Here is a 16,526-nt window from a genome sequence, read left to right as displayed (position 1 = left end):
TTGTGATCACTGTTGTGTTTGCAGTTAATAAGGACTTTATTTTTCCTCATGTTGGTGATGGGGGGCCCCACTGGATTCTTTTTTTCCCCCAACCTTTATTGAGAAAACATTCAAATATACAAACTGTACAGACATGTGCTCAACATAATGGTATACAAAAAAACAAGAATATGAATTTAAATAAACAAATAAATAACAATAATAAAACTGAATTGGGATAAATAAACTTCATTAACATAAAATTATTATTTAAAAAAAACATGTTATTCTTCTTTAAAGAGTTCACTCTACAATTTGAGAGTTTTATTACTTTTTTATCAGTCAGTTAAATCATTAATCGATTGATTGATACTTTTTTTTGTGATTTTAAGTTTGAGAGTCTTAATATGTTCTTTAAATTCACATAAAAATCCAGTGAAATTGGGCGTAGCTTTTGTAATTTTGCATTCATGTATGTGGAATGTACCATATAGTATCAATAAATTTACAATGAATTCTATATATATTATACATATATTATATTTATCAAGTTCAAAATGTGTAATGACATTTTTACACTCAAGTTTAATAGTATGATTAGTTTTACATAATATATAATCTTTCAATCGAGTCCAAAAAGTAACTGAATGTATGCAGTGGCAAAATAAATGCGTTAAAGATACTAGTCGGTCATTGCTGGGGGGCCCCACTGGATTCCCCCGGAGGCCCCCGGACGTCACCGTGCGGTTAGGTAGGGTACGCTTGTTTTCTCAACCGTTCCTCGCGGATCCGCCCAGCAGGAAGTGGCTGACAGGGCAGAGAGAGAGAGCAAGCGAGCAAAAGGCACAGCAGCCGAAGTCACAAGTGTTAACATTAGCTACTTGTCAGAAAGTTGTGAAATTACCAGCTCGAAACACCAGCGGTGTATCCGTGTCGTGCACTTTCTTCCTGAGCCGGGAAAGAGGATCTACTCTGGACTGTGGCGGCTCGCTTGATGAAGTTAACCTGCATATGAATGGCGGGGTTTTATCCAATTTCACCTAACACCAGTGTCCTGCGAGAAACTAAGGTTTTTGCCCGAGGCGTTTAGCTAAGCTGAGCACTAAGTCTGAGAGCAAGAAGGGGTTTGGTACTTTTCTTTTGTCTTCATTTCACCCTCTCGGGATATTATCATGACGGTAAGTTGTAGCCTAAAGACAGTTTTTGTTTAGTTTTGTTTCACTTCTTCCTGAAATGAATATATCTGAACTCTGGCCCACAAGCTTAACCACTCACTTATTTCAGTTTGGTTTATTTATTTATTTGAACATTTCTAATTAAGGGTTAATGTAGACTAGTTTTTAATGGATCTTCCTGGTCAGTTTGAGTCGAGGGGTGGGTGTGTGTGTGTGTTCACTTTACCGCTAGCTGAAAAACCGACATATTTGTGATGTGTTGTCTCTATGCCCATGTACCCAGCTATAATTTGAACATTTCTGTTCCTGTGACAAGTCCACAAAGAAAAAAGACTCTGGTTGCCAGATGTGGTGTACTTTCATCTGTTTACTCTGTGTTATTTACAGTAGTGGCTTGTACTGTATGTGTCAGTTTTTACAGCCAGCTGTGACACTGGGTCCATGTTTGCACAGACAGACACTGCCAAGAAAACTTTGCAAATGTTTTCATAGAATAACCCAGAGGCAAATGGCTCTTTAAACCCTCTTTTTGTTTCACTGAAACACACAAACTGTCATCACAGCCAGCGTATACATGTAGACATAGCTGCTGCTCATATTGTGCACAGAGTTAATCTATTTAACTCAACAGAAACTAGTGAAGAGGAGAACCATACATGCTGTAAATAGGCCTAAAGCTCACCAGACAATACTCCTCTATGATGGGAGACAGGAGCCAGGAAGAGTGGAGGTTGTCCCAAACTGTCGCCAGTGGCTGACACCTCTTCCTTCTGTCTTTGACCTTTCAAGCAAGGTCACTGATCTGAGGGCACATGACAAGGAGATGCACTGTGGTATTAGGGTTATTCATAATGTCCCCCTCCTCCTTGGCCACTCCCTGACCCTGCTTATGGGCATGCATTGACTAGATAGGATTGATTTATGATGATGTTTGACAGATCATAACTTGCTCCAGCAGTTCACCTTCATAGGCGCAGTTTGGGCGAGGAAGGAAAGCGGACAGAAATAACAGACCACAGTGATTAATCTTCTTAGGCTCTTTTATGTTATAAAATGCAGCTGTCAGCCTCTAAAACAAGTTTCCTATTGTTTTCTTAGCTGACACTTGATGATCCAGCCATTAGTTGTGATTAGGATTTGTGTGTGTATAAACAACAATAAATCAAAAATCTTTTATATCCATGCCATATAGTTTCAAAAACGATTAAAGGAAATTTTATCGGCACACGGGGTTTATTACATTTAGTCATCAGACTGTATAATTGGTGAGATTAGAGAAGAACAATCAGTAGCATAGATGAACTGGCATATACAGAGAAAAAGTGGGTGTTACTGTGGCTTTCAAGAATACAGCTGAAGCCAGGAAGGGAGTATAACTGCAGAAAAGGGCTGGTTAAAGATCGCAGAACAGACAGAGAGTACATACAGAGAGAAAGAACAGAACAAAAAATGTAGAAAGGTAATGAAATGAACATAAAGGAGTTGCAACAGAGAGGAAAAAAAAAGTGATGGTTATGAGAAGCGAGTGGGAGACTAGATGACGAATGCAGAAAGGGGTTTAAAAGTGAGGAATGTACATGCCAGTGAAAGAGAGATAAACTAAGTGAGGAATGTATGTACGGTGGAAAAAGTTGCCTAATCTTCAATCTGGGATCACCTCCTCTCAGGGTACCTAGTGCATGTTTTCCTCTTTCTGTCATCGTGTCAAAAGCAAAAGAAAAAAATAGGCCGGTTTCTGGAAATGGCTTTGGGCAGCTAAATCATGTTTTAATGTATCGTCTACTACAACACTGCTGGAGCAACAGATGTGCAAAACATGAACCAGAGCAGTCATGAGCAGACACTCCAGTTCCCACTGCAAATTTCATCAGTTTCCATATCTTTCCTCCCATCACTAAGGATGAGCTGCTCCAAATCCTAATCTCTCTGTCTGTTGGGTGTTGTCTTATTCTTTTTGTTGTCGTTCTTCACAGTCAGTCGTTTCCTGTTTCTTTTTCACACCTCATATGTGTCTGTCTGCGCAACCCTTGCCCCTTTTTTTCATTTATCTGGTATGCTGCAGTGCACCCTGTTACATAAACATTAATAACAAGGGACTTTGTTGAATATTATCATTGAATATCCTTAAATATTAAGTGATAAAATTGGACTAAAACATCAGATAGTTTAGTGACCTAAACATATGCATGTGTTCCAAAACATAGTTTCAAATATTTTGTCTTGTGATTGCAACAGAACACTACCAACTTTACCAGTTTCTGCATGAATTTTTAAGTTTCTCCATAGTAGAAACTGGTTCAAGGCCTTTGTGGTAAAATAGGTCAGCAGCATTGTTGTACAATGATAAAATAAACCTGTGGTGATGTGTGGTTTCTTGAGGAGAGATATCATTATGTTTAGTATTGCCCCACCCTTATAGTGTGCTTTGTTTCTGTTGTTTTTTGGTTTGTAATATCTTTCTCTGTTTTTCTTCTCCTCTGTTAAATCCTTTGAGACTTGTATGTGATAAAGGGCTGAACAACAACAACAAAAAAAGACACAGAGTTCCTTCCCTCAACTTCTGTATTTGTAACAGTTGTGTCAAGCATTCAGATGAAGGTCAGTGAACGTGACTCTGTATACTCTCTGCCTCGCAGCCCGACCTCCTCAACTTCAAGAAGGGATGGATGTCGAAACTGGACGAATTCGGAGAGGTAAAGTACAGTAAAGCAAGTCACATCCTCCTCTCCCTCCTTCTTCACTACCCCCTCTTCCCTCCTTCCCCCCCATTCCTAATGAGAAAGGTTGTGTGTAAGGCGATAGCGGCAGATTATCCTTGTTATCACAGTAATAATGTGGTGGCTTAAGGCACAACAGGTGTCTCCTCTCTTTGAATGATATGCTCGAGTGAATGCGCCTCTCACTTCACACATCACCCATCACTGTAGGTCTGCAGTTTAACATGGGGCCTCAAGTGTCAATAATTCTCTATTTGGTCATAGAGTCTTAGATATTATCATTGTAATGTTGTGACATTTTTCACAAATTGACTTCAGAGTTGTTGATCTCTGTTTAGTCTTGGATTAACCGACATCTGTGTTTCTTTAGTGGAAGAAACACTGGTTTGTTTTGACTGATGCTGGGCTGAAGTACTACAGAGACTCGAGTGCAGAGGAGGTATTTTTTTAATTAGACATCTGAGCATTTCAAGCATAAACAGACATATTGTATCATTTATGACAATAGAAAAGGGGAAGAGAAATACACACAGTTTGAAAGTGTTGTTCTCTTTTCTGTACAGAAAGATGACTTGGACGGTGAGATCGACCTCAAATCCTGCGTGAAGGTGTCTGAGTTTGATGTGGGGAAGAACTATGGGTTTCAAATACAGGTGAGTATCAAACTCTGTCATAAACTGTGTATGTAACTGATGTTCTTGTGTATATTCATCCCTTCCCTCCTTATCAGCATCCCACACCCGCTCTCAATTTTCTTGTTCCTCCGTTATCATGACTCACATCTCTTTCTCTCTTTGTCAGTTTCTCCTCCACTTCTCTCTCTATATATACTTCTTCTTTCTATTTTTCTTTATCATCTTCATCTCATCCCAATTCTGTCACATCTTTGTGTCTCCTTAACCTGCTTTCTCTTTTGTTCTCCAGACACGGGAGGCTCTGTTCACACTGTCTGCCATGACAGCTGGGATCAGGCGGAACTGGATAGAGGTTTTAAAGAAGTGTGTCCGGCCCAGCAGCTCACCAGACCTCACACAGTAAGTGTCATCAGAAATGTTAAATATAAGATCTTTAATGAATATAAGCAAATAGTTAATCGGAGGTAAAAAAGCATTTGTCACCTAAAATGTCTAGATTACAAGTTGAATATGTTTTACACAGGCTAATATATGAAATTTGTCATTTTTGAGAAAGTTGATTTGCAGGTCAGTCAGTCTTGACTTCTTATGATCACAGTTAAAGTAAGCAGTAGTGCTGGTTTATTGACACGAACTGAACAAATTACATTTTTACAACTGATAATTGCAAATTAAATTAACGTTAAAACACCTTAATGAAGTCAAGTATTTACCTGTTTTTTTCCGTTTCTGTCAGTTGGCTCCTCTGACTGTTGTTTTATCACTCACTTTATCAGGATTGCCTGATTGCAACTTTCAATATTGATTATCTGCAGATACTGAGTTTGATCTTGATATCTACATTTTCCTACATTGTGATTCTAATCTAAAGTAGGCAAAGTAAAATTTAGCTAAGTGTAGTAGCCCAGCTTCACAGCTTACCTTAATGGTTTTCATTAGTGTTGTGTATAGTGTACCGCAGTGTTTTGTGTAATCATGGAAATAGAGGAGTGCCAGTTCGTGTGAAACCGGTTGTGACAAGAAGGTTGTCCCACATGAACAAAATACTGAAGTTCAAATGCAGTTTTTAACCAAAAAAATGATTTAGAGTCATGGTGCACCTATAAAACGTTGCTCAAACATTGTTCAAAAAGAGTTTTTTTTATACTCAACTGAGCAATTACTTTATAAAATACATAGCAATAAGTTTATAGTAGGACACTGCTATGAGGCCCTTTACAAGTCCAGTAAAGCTAACGATGCAAACATGGGCTCAAGACCTTGGTTCAGGTACATGGGAGTATACTAATATCATAGACATATGTAATAGAGCAAAGGAACTACAGTTCAGGTTGCTGCATCGCCTTCAGATATCGCCTCAACTCAGGTTTAAGATGGACCCAAAGAGGTGGACTCTGTGTATTAAGTGTATTAAGGAGGTTGGTAGTGGACTTATGGACTTGTGTACATATTCAGGATTTCTGAGTGAAAGTAGTTTCAAAGCTAAATTTGGTTTTCGATTAAAGAATTGGATTTGGATCCAGTATGCCTTCTGTTAGGAATGCCACACCTACAAATCAAGGGAACTTACAGAAAAAAATTGCTGAATGCAGGTAAAAGCATATTACTAAAATGGATTTCAAATAAGCCACAACAGTCTTAGAATGGCCTAAGTCAATATTCAACCTTTTACCCATGAATATCTCCATTCCAGTCCATTCCTTGATTACGTTGGACGTAGATTATCCAATATATTCTGGAAGGTACTTCCTAGACCAAGAAATGATAGCTGAATGCTGAAGGGAGGCTTTGTTGTCTGTATTTTTATTTATGATATCCCACCATGCTTGTGAACTAAGCTGTACTGTGCTACATGTACAGTTTTGGAGGGACTGTGTTACAGGAGGGACGTTTTCAGAGGGATCTGGTGCTGTAAAATCTGTGTATATATGAATAAGACGTAATGATTGCATAATTAATAATAAAGATATGTTAAAAAAAATGTAATAATGCAAGAGTTGATTGATTCAAAAATAAACTAATGAATCGATATAGCAATAACTGTAACTTGCAACTTCTTGCCCTGAAGAGCAACACCTAGGGAGGTCACGTGCTTTAGTCCACATGTTTTGAGGTGCTTGCTGCGTATTGTTTTAAGATTGGTTGCCTCAGCGTTCTCGATTTGCACATTTCAGGTCTTGCTGCAGTTCGGCCTTGGTTAAAAGCAGTCAGATAAGAGGCTGTTAGTCACGTTCACCAGCCAACTTTGCCCCTGAAGAGTATCAGTCGCTGTATATTTTGCCTGTTGTAGAGTTTCATTGATTACTTTTTTCATAATGACTCACCACCAGCTGTGCTGTGAGCCTTTGTATGCTGTTGATTTACTTATTTTATCATCCTTGATGAATTTGTGATTGATTCATTAATCACCTCTTTATTTGATTAGAGTCGGATGTTTCTTTTCTTTCTTTCTTTTTGATTGCACTGAGCTTTTTTTTGTCTCAAATTTTCTCTAGATTGCCTGACAGCAGCAGTGACAAAGAAAACTCCCACACTCGCTTTCTACTGTCTTCACGTCGCCCATCATCTCGTCATGCTGATGTTCAGTCAGAAGCACCGACCTCCGCCCCTCCCTCTCATCGTACGTTTGACTATGTTGAGCTGTCCCCCGTTCCTGCCTCTTCCAGCCCTCTGCCAGCCAGTCAGAGAGAAGCAGGAGAGGGGCAGGGGAGGGAGCAAAGCCAGTGGCAGGAGGAGAGGACCAGAGACACCACAAGCAGCCAGTGGGAGGCTGTGCTGTCCAGGAAGGGCACTGGCGTAGGAATGAACCAAAGGCCACGCATGGAGGATGAAATAGAGAAAAAGTGGGCTGAGTTTGAACGCATGCCGTTAAAGGAGATGAGTTCCTTACCAGCAGTGGGGATACGGTCTTCCAGCCAGTCAGCCAATGAGGCGCTGCAGAGGGAGGTAGTGCATGGAGATGATTTTCCAATTTGCAAATTAAATAAAATGCAAATTAACCCTTCATCTGCCCGGATGAAGTAAACATTTCTTGTTTCTGCCTTTTAACACTTGAGTCACTGTTCTTCTGACTTGCCTCTGCTTTTCAGCAGTGTTTTCCATCTAAAATATGCAAATAAAAAAAAAAAATGGATCAGTAGCCTGGGAAGAATACAGATAACGATATGGGAAATACTGTTGAAACTCCTACCTGAATCTCTGTGTGCAGTGATCTGCTTGTTTTGGTTTGCACCTATGTTTGCTGTCTCTGACAATAAGGCTGTCTAGATATGATACACAGGCTGAGCTGCACCAAAGGGCCAGACAGTTTATATGATATATATAAAGACAACTGCTAAATTCATGTTAAAGAGAAGCCTTTGTGCTTCTTTTTTTACTAATTAATATTATTACAGTGTAAGGAAACTCAGATGCTTTCTTGATGTGTAAGCTTCATCTATAGGTAGAATCTATTTAGACAGGCTTTGAAAGGTCAGAAGTAAGTGGGGTTAAAGTTCAATTAATTTGAACTTTGAACCTACCAACAGCTGTAAAATTCAAACGGTGCACAAGGTCCAAGGTGGTAGTGCAGTGGGTGTTAGCATCACCCAGCTATCCATAACAGAACGATGGCTGATGCTGGTGCGTAGTGGTTCTGTCTGTGATCATGTGTAGATCTTGTGTTGACAGTGGGACACTGCAACCGATTCATTGATTTGACTGAAGTATTCATTTAGTTTATTCTGTGTACAAGTCAGTGAGTTTGAATGAATTATTCCTACTGGTGATAAAGCATAGAGTCGTACCTCACTGTTAGCTACCCAAAAAAAACGTATATTTCTATCACTGCTCGTCTTTCACTGCCAACACCAGCTTTTGTACCATCTCATGTTAACATGCTCATCACATATAAATGTTAAATTGTTCGACTTCTGTCTCTCAGTGGGCTTTACCTCCATCTTTGTCTTTTCTCAGGTGGCGTCACTGAGGCAACAGCTGGAGCAACTACAACAGGTGGGAAGAGGAGGAGTGGGAGGGAGAGGAGGAGGGGGGTTGCGGGGCGGCTGTGGCCCTGAGGCCCCCTGCGGCCGCAGCCTGGCAGCCATGGAACGTGCTCATCGACAAGCGCTTGAGGAGCTGCAGAAGCAGCACGACCGTCAGATCAAGGAGCTGGAGAAGGAGAAGAACAGGCTGTTGCTGGAGGAGACCCAGGACACAGCACGAGGTCAGCAGACCAGACAGGGAAGAAGGTCTCAAGACCAAAATGATTGTGTAATTACTCAACTGAGAAGATAATTTTACTAATAAAATATGAGAAGGTGTTAAGAGTGCTAAATATAACTTTTACTGCGCTATTAAATGGGTAGTCATTGAGAGGGTAACATGATAAGGATAATTTGTCAGATCCGGGTTGGGGGCAAAGGTCAAATAGAGTTCACTGTGAACTAAAGGTTTTATTGTAGTATTAGAGTATTATAGGTACGGATTCTTATGATTGTCCTCTGGTTATTTTTCTTGTTAAACTACACTGAGCAAAATCATATAGAAAGCATTACCAGCAGGACCTTTATACTCTCCTCTAGTGTCATCATTCCACTTTCATGTTAAGGTGTTGAATGCATGTGAATCATATAATTTGGCATTTAATCTTAGAATATACATAATACACACTTATTTTAAATTGACCGTCATATCTTAGCATTCTATATAAATCCTGTCTTTTTTTAATGTAGGTTAACACATTTCTGGTGTTCACATTGAACTGTTTTCTTCAGAGCTGTTCTCAGTTGATCTTGATTTCTTTTACCACCCTGAGCTTCTCCGATCAGGCAAAAATCTTTTATGTGCCGTTATCAGTTACCAGAAGATCATGTCGAAGTTGTGTCATGCTTGTTTTTCAGTAATGGAGGCTTTGAAGAAGAAACACAAAGAGGAACTGGAGAGAGAGGTTGAGAAAGTCAAGAGGCTAAGCAGCGGAGCACTAGACTCACATTCTTTGCGAGCCCAACAACAGTAAGTAACTTCAAATCATTTTTTGCTGTATTATAGAGAACATACACCGGCCACCCAGATACTTGTGGGCACATGAAACTGAGTAGCAACACAATCAATGTCTGTTAGCATGACACAGAGTCCCTAACATCACTATCAGTTTAGAAGAAACAACCATGTGTTTTGACTTGTTTGAGTGATAATCTAAAGCTACATAGTTGCATGCATGCTAAATTACAAAAATACATGCTGGAGTTCTTCCACTTTGTACAAGAACTCCTGTCCTCCCAGCCTATTGTTGTTAGCACTTACACAATATATTGCCCTGGAAATAAATGATTGGTTGTAGCATAGCTCAGTCTCAGTCAGTGCAGGCCAATATTTGTAATTTATGTGAATAGCTCTCTTGTGCTTTTAAGTAGGAGCTAGTTGGCCACAAGCAGATTTTCTGTGAAATAAAGGCTGGAATTTGCAGACTTCAGGCAAACCAGGGTTCCTTGTCTAAGCAAGGCCATTACCACAGTGGCCACTGGGTCCTGTCAGGCACTTAAGGAATGTAGAAGAATTTGGTCATGGATTAGTTTTCCTTTGTAAGCTTCACAAGGCCTTTGACACAACGCTGTCTCAGTGGCTGCGACTGGAACCTGCATTTTAGGGCTTATCTGTGTTGCCTACTCTGCGATTTTCGCTCTTTGCATTCTATTCCTTATTTTTGTGGTTATTGGTCATGAGCAGTGAAACGGTTTAAAACCACAGTAGGAAATACTTGCCTCATGAAAATGGAAAAACATCCATATACTTTTTTATAGCTTGTTGCCATTATTAAATACGATACATACTTAAATATAATATGTATTATGTAATATTACACTTTAAATGCTTTAGAAGTATTCAGTAAGTGCAGAGCAGAATAAAGAAGCTAGCATGTTAGCTTTGGTTGTTTGTACATGATGTACAAACAAGAAGAGCTGGTCTCACCAGAGCACTGCTGTGACATAAAGTACTTCTCTAATTCTGAGCTTGATTATTTTGTATGTTAAATACATGTTGAATTTTATAGTTGTTTCTTGTCAATATGTCATTTTTGCTGCTCTTGTAGTAAAATGAAAGCAGATGATGTGACACACAGTCTGTCATCAAGCAGATGTGAAGCTGCAGCATTGCAGTTGTTATGTCTTCAGTTAAGCTCACTGAGGAGCCAACATGAACACAGTTTTATGTGTTTTCATTACATTTCCGCAGGGCAGAAAGTCAAGCCTTACAGAGAGAGCTGGCTGGACTGTCTGAGCGCTACTCTCAGAAGTGTCTGGAACTGAACCGAGCTGAGCAGAACAACGCTGAGAGAGAGAGGGAGATCAGCCGCAAGGAGAGAGATATGGAGCAGCTGAGGAAAGAGAACCAGGTGAGTTATCAGCAGATTAGAAAAATGTACACATAAGAACGGGAAAAGTGATACAGCAGTCTTTTATCTTTAAAGTCTTAAATAAGTCTAAATGGAAGATATTTCTCCTCTATGTTGCGCTGGCAGGTGTAATTCTTTATATTGCATGATATTTTTACTGACTGTAATTGTAAATGTTTTAATTTAGATCATTTTTAAAAAGCCTGGTTCCAGATTTAGTCTGAACCATTATTCTGTCCATCCCTTGAACACTGCGTATAATCAGGGACAGGTGAGAGGTCTCACACAGTATTTGTTATTTTGCACTATGCAAGCACAGTAAAGGTTGCTGACATGCTGCTGTTTTGTGGTGATGCAGTAAAAAAGGAAGTGTGGAGTCCCCATGTAAGACTACTAAACCATTGTCTGCAAATGTATGCCAACCAGTGTTCAAAATTCAAAATGCTAGAGATAAAATATTTTCTTTTGCAGGACTTAAAGGCCCGTTTGACGGAAGAGATCAGCCGTATACAATCTACCATCACAGATCAGGGCTCAGAGGACAACAAAGTCAGGACACCTTGTGAACTAGAGGTAAAGGTTCTTATACTGTAAACTGTACTCAGACTCTGACTGTAGTCAACATTTATAATTGTGGACAAATACGTAAGGAGTTACCTGAAAACGCAACCAGCTCTCTCTGACTGCCTCCAATTAACCAAGAAACAAATACGATGTGCTAATTTGAATTCTCATCTTGCCCAAAATTGGATAAAAGAAAATCAGATTGACGTTAGCCTGTGATTGCACAGAGGTACCTGTGTGTAGTTCATCTGATGCTGTGTACGTTTAAATTAAATTGGTGTTATGTTATGGTTTTGTTATGTAAAACATAACATGATGTGCTTATAATTTTATTTACACTCATTCTGGTTACTAAACTGGTGTTGTAGTTTTCAGAATACAAAGAGATTTTCATGATAAACAGTAATTGGCCAAAAGCCCAAGTTACTTTATTCACTGTGTGAATTACAGAGAACACCCACCGTTCCTATCATAAATCAGCCAGAACACAATTACTGTGTTTTTGGTGGACTCAAATGATAATTATAAGGATTTAGGGCCATAAAAAGATGTTGTATATGTCTGTTTTTGTTTTCTTTCTTTTTGGCAGCAAATGATAACCACACTATTGTTTTTCTCCCAGGTCCTTCTCAGGGTGAAAGAAAACGAGATAGAGTACTTACACAAGGAGATCAGCTGTCTAAGGAACGAACTGCAGTTTCTTAACACGGTACTGTGTGTGTGTGTGTGAGAGAGAGAGTGAGTGAGTGAGTGGTGGAAAGAAACTAAGTACATTTACTCAAGTACTGTACTTAAGTAAAGTTCTCACATGGTTTCATATCAATAAATGTTCAAATGATCCAGTATTTCACCAAAAATCAAAGACTAGAGAAAAAGTCCAAAAACTGAAAACAGATTTGTGTATCAGAACCTTGTTTTTTTTCTTTCCTCTCCCATTAATCATCTCATGACCCCTCAGATTTATCTGGTTACCCTTTGGAAGGGCCGGACCCCTAAGTTGGGAACCACTGGACTAAACTAGCTAACTGTATATAAAGTAGTTCAAACTAGCACCACCTCCAACAGCTACAACAGTAACATGCTGCTCTAACACTGATGCTTCAGTATTAATATTCTGTCATGTCTGGACAAAAACACTTATATGACCCTCCTTAGATTTACACAGATAGACAAGAAAAATACTTGACTTCTGCCCCTTTATTATTTGGTACTGGCCCTAGAGTGTATGGCAGATTATACGATGTCATTTTGCTTTCTCAGACACTGATGATATGACTCTGCTGTAGTACACAATTGTGTAACTTAAGCCTTTCCACTGCTTTCTACATTGCAGGAGAAACGGCTGGCCTGTGAGCGATATACAGAAGTGCATGAGGAGCTGAGTGGGATGAAGGGCCGGAGTGAGCGAGAGATCCAGAGTCTAAAGGAGCACTTGAGGCTGGCCATGGCTGCTCTGCAGGAGGGGCAAAAGCTGGGTAACAGCCTGGACCACTGAGAACCTGCTGCTGGTACTGATGCTCTAGCAGACACAGAGACAGGTGTGAACCGATGTAAAACAGGCGGAGAAATGGCATGAAAAGTCATCAAGTCAACAACTGTCCCTACGGAGATTTTCGAAATTTATATTTCAGTTCATTTTTTTTCGTTTTCTGTGTTTTTTGTTTTGCAGGCGTGTCTGCACCATGGTGACTGAATCAAAAACAGATACAGAAAAGCCGAAGAGATGATTGTTGGACTTGTATAGTTCTGGCTGTGTGGGGACCATGATAGTGCCTTAGTTTCAATCATTCTGCCAATGAGCAGCATAGAGTAGCTATTAGCTGGTTTCATTACACTGGGCCACACATGATATATAAAACTGCACTTTTCATTTTTTTATTGTGGCTTTTGCTTTTGTGAATGCAAACATGTATGAGTGCGCATCTGGTCTGAAAACTGGAATATTTGTTGATGACATTTTTTATCAGGTATTGTAGATAGAGTTCATACTGTATCAGCTTTTTTTATTGGATAAACTTCTCATTGCGTCTGTGTCTACTGCCTGAGACACCAGGAATCAACACAGTTACAGAAGAGTTAGTGTCATCTCAGTTTGGTATGTTGTACAGCTTTTGAGTCATGTTTACTCCCTGAAAGGGGCACACGGTTCTTTTGAAATGGGAGCTTATCATTTGCTGTAATTTTTTTTTTTTTACCTGTGCTTATATGATGTTTTCTTTGTGAATATGAAATATATAAAATATAAATATTGGGATTAATACAGGACAAAACAGCAAAGGTTTCTAATTCCAGGCATGCTGATTTGGAAGTTGAAGTGATTATGTATAAGCAAATTCAGGCTCAACTTTCTTTGGTGATGCTTGTAGAAGCTGTTGAATGAATGTTGTCCCGCATCACAGATTTTTTTTTTAAAACCATGACTGAGAAGCAGGAACTGTCTAAAAATCAAGCTTCCAGTCTCCCCTGATCATTACTGGCCTATATGTGCCGTCACCACAATGAATGACAGGTGTTGCGTTGATGAGCCAATTTTTTATTGACCGTATGTATTGTGATACATTGACTTATCTACCTACCTTTTGGAAAAATATATATTTAATGTTCTGTAGATCCTGTATCATCTTTGTAAATTATACACTTTTTGCAATCAATAAAATAAGGTTAATAGAAACACCTGTGTACTAAAGTCAATGATGCTATATAGCTCCTGCTGATTAGAAGTACACACATGCTTATATCTGTTAATCTTCATTTTATACTAATAGAATATTGCCACACATACAGTACAAACCTATTCAAAGATTATGCATTGCTGTATGATAACCTAGTGTTTCACAAATGTACAAGAAATGGGATGTTTCTAATATTTTGTCCACCTTACTTACATATATGAATGAGGGAAAAAATATTGCAAACAAATTACCTCCAAGTATTATGGCGTGTTATACAGCAACATTAATTACCTTGGAGCTCAGTGTCAACAACAGCAGTCTACTTCACCAGACTGACGCCTGTCTTGAACCATCCAGTCCTTTAGGAGGCACCAAGGTCTCTGTCAACATAATCACACCGTCGAGCAAGTAAAACGGGAAACGATACAAAGGAAATATTATATATAAATCTTAGTATTAATATATTTGAAACATAAAATGATCTTCTAATGTTAGCTTGTTACTTAGTTACTTAATCGATATCAAAAAATTCCCCTTTTTGTTCTTTAAACTACTTTACATGTTAATGTTGTTTGAGTTTGACTGTTGTCAATAAAGTTGAGAGAAAAAAAAACGATACTAAGGTAGCAGTCATGGCGACCACAGCGGCGACCCGAACGGCAGCTGGTGCCGCCAGAGTTGTCAAACCAATTTTTAGCCGGGACCTAGACGAAGCTAAGCGCAGGGTCCGAGAGCTGTACCGGGCCTGGTACCGAGAGGTCCCTAACACAGGTATGTCGGTCCGCTTAAAAGGTGTTTAAAGATAAGCAAGAGCGTCAAGGTCGTGTCTATGTGGAGGTCCAGCATAACGGCTAACAGTAGCTACAAGCTAACCTGTCAAACATATGCAGATGTTAAATATTCTTCAATGTTTGGTATTGTCGTATCGCTTAGGTTAACTGAATAATGAGCAAACTATAGAGTAAAAGCGTTCATACCTTGCAGTGTCATATTTAATCGTCTCTGAAAAGCAATATCAAGTGTAACATTTTAATTTGCATGAAGACTTAAAAATTGTGTTTTCATTATGGCTTATCAGTGTTATTGTACACTTACAGTAGTTTTTAGAAAACAACGCTGTAACCCTCCATGCTCATCATTTGTTCTGTGGGCCCATAATCCAACATAACCCAACCTTTTTATAGATTAAGTGTTGCAAGGGAAAAGCTTCCAAATAAGGCTTAAATAGTTAACACTTTGACATTGGACAGTCTCGGGGTTAAAGGGTTGTTATGAGTGTGGTCTTATTTTCCTAGTTTAGTACTTCTGACAGCTTTATGTAGAATCTGTGTTTACACTGTGTTTACATTTCAGCCCTAGTTAATTCATCAGAACCGCAGTCTAGTTTGTTATCAATCTTAATTTCTCCTCTTCACTCCCTGACATGGTATAGGAGTCTATTTTTTTCCCAACATTAATAGACAAGGCTGGAAATTTTCCGTATTTTATAATTTTCAACACCAACAATGAATATATCCTTCTATCAAATATTGCCTGTTTAGCCAGAGCCGATATATTAAATTCCTCTGTGCTGTTAGACCTCCACTTTTGTCAAAAATATCAAAAACGCATAAAGAAGCCTCATCATTGCATGTTGTGTGAAACACATTGTTGGTTTTTGTCCTTTCAGGGGTTTTGTTGACCGAGACAAAAATATAGAAATAACACCAGCCTCAACATGTAAAATAAACTTAATTAATACTTAGTTCCTGGATGAAGTTGATGTGGTGTAAACAGACTAATTTTTGCTTGCATCTTTCTCTTCAGTGGCAACGTTTCAGCTGGATATCACAACACGACAGGGAAGAGACAAAGTGAGGGAGATGTTTGACAAAAACAAGCATGTCACCGATCCCCGTGTCATTGACATGCTAGTCATTAAGGTAAAAACCTTTCAACTTCCTAACTGAAGTAACAAGTAATTTGGTTCTCGGGGTGCTTTTTAGTCAATGTTTCACAGGCACAGTTGAATAAATGTAGATGTAGTATGTTACTCGACACAACATCCTGTTTCTTCTCAGGTGTGCTCAGAGTTTTTATATGTGAATTTTATCTAATCTTCAGGGGAAAATGGAACTCCAGGAGACAATCCATGTCTGGAAGCAGAAGACTCACATGATGCGCTATTTCCACGAGACCGAGGAACCTCGTCCTACTGATTTCCTGTCCAAATTCTACCGGGGTCATGACCCATGAACTGTGTAGATTTTTGCTTACCTTTGACCCCACTTTGCCTGTGTCCAGTGTGACAGATGTTCCCCTTTACTGTAAATACACACGTAACTCTCACATTACTATGGTTGTGTCTTTTTTTATTCAGGATCAATCAGTCAGGTGTATATACAGTGAAAATAGAACATTACGTAAACAAA

General features: G+C 39.2%; 2 protein-coding genes across 3 annotated transcripts; both read left to right on the top strand.

Moving 5' to 3' along the window:
* The first annotated feature begins 591 nt into the window (after nucleotides 1-591).
* On the top strand, nucleotides 592-13,552 carry triobpb (TRIO and F-actin binding protein b). 2 transcript variants are annotated; one of them, XM_044332256.1, is made up of 13 exons: nucleotides 592-1,157; nucleotides 3,791-3,847; nucleotides 4,242-4,310; nucleotides 4,435-4,524; nucleotides 4,796-4,905; nucleotides 7,002-7,452; nucleotides 8,461-8,710; nucleotides 9,387-9,498; nucleotides 10,720-10,879; nucleotides 11,351-11,452; nucleotides 12,066-12,152; nucleotides 12,777-12,981; nucleotides 13,113-13,552. In XM_044332256.1, the coding sequence occupies exons 1-12, from the start codon at nucleotides 1,152-1,154 to the stop codon at nucleotides 12,936-12,938; spliced, it is 1,656 nt and encodes a 551-aa protein (XP_044188191.1). In that variant the 5' UTR covers nucleotides 592-1,151; the 3' UTR covers nucleotides 12,939-12,981; nucleotides 13,113-13,552. The 2 variants fall into 2 exon arrangements, with proteins under 2 accessions (XP_044188191.1, XP_044188190.1); XM_044332255.1 differs by having other exon boundaries at nucleotides 12,777-13,552.
* Nucleotides 13,553-14,722: 1,170 nt separating this feature from the next.
* ndufa6 (NADH:ubiquinone oxidoreductase subunit A6) lies at nucleotides 14,723-16,443 on the top strand. Its single transcript, XM_044331121.1, has 3 exons — nucleotides 14,723-14,886; nucleotides 15,922-16,037; nucleotides 16,219-16,443. Exons 1-3 carry the CDS (start codon nucleotides 14,748-14,750, stop codon nucleotides 16,348-16,350), a joined length of 387 nt encoding a protein of 128 aa, XP_044187056.1. The 5' UTR covers nucleotides 14,723-14,747; the 3' UTR covers nucleotides 16,351-16,443.
* Nucleotides 16,444-16,526: the final 83 nt, after the last annotated feature.

This window comes from Thunnus albacares, chromosome 17 (genome assembly GCF_914725855.1).
Source record: "Thunnus albacares chromosome 17, fThuAlb1.1, whole genome shotgun sequence".
Taxonomy (NCBI): domain Eukaryota; kingdom Metazoa; phylum Chordata; class Actinopteri; order Scombriformes; family Scombridae; genus Thunnus; species Thunnus albacares.
Note: the sequence above shows the minus strand (reverse complement) of the source record. Positions and strands in the feature narration are given on the sequence as shown.

Coding starts and splice junctions, on each gene's coding strand:
- triobpb (XM_044332256.1), top strand. Junction 4,525..4,795: donor ACTATGGGTTTCAAATACAG/GTGAGTATCAAA, acceptor TTTGTTCTCCAG/ACACGGGAGGCTCTGTTCAC. Junction 8,711..9,386: donor GACCCAGGACACAGCACGAG/GTCAGCAGACCA, acceptor CTTGTTTTTCAG/TAATGGAGGCTTTGAAGAAG.
- ndufa6 (XM_044331121.1), top strand. CDS start 14,748: ATGGCGACCACAGCGGCGACCCGAACGGCAGCTGGTGCCGCCAGAGTT. Junction 14,887..15,921: donor CCGAGAGGTCCCTAACACAG/GTATGTCGGTCC, acceptor CTTTCTCTTCAG/TGGCAACGTTTCAGCTGGAT. Junction 16,038..16,218: donor TTGACATGCTAGTCATTAAG/GTAAAAACCTTT, acceptor TCTAATCTTCAG/GGGAAAATGGAACTCCAGGA.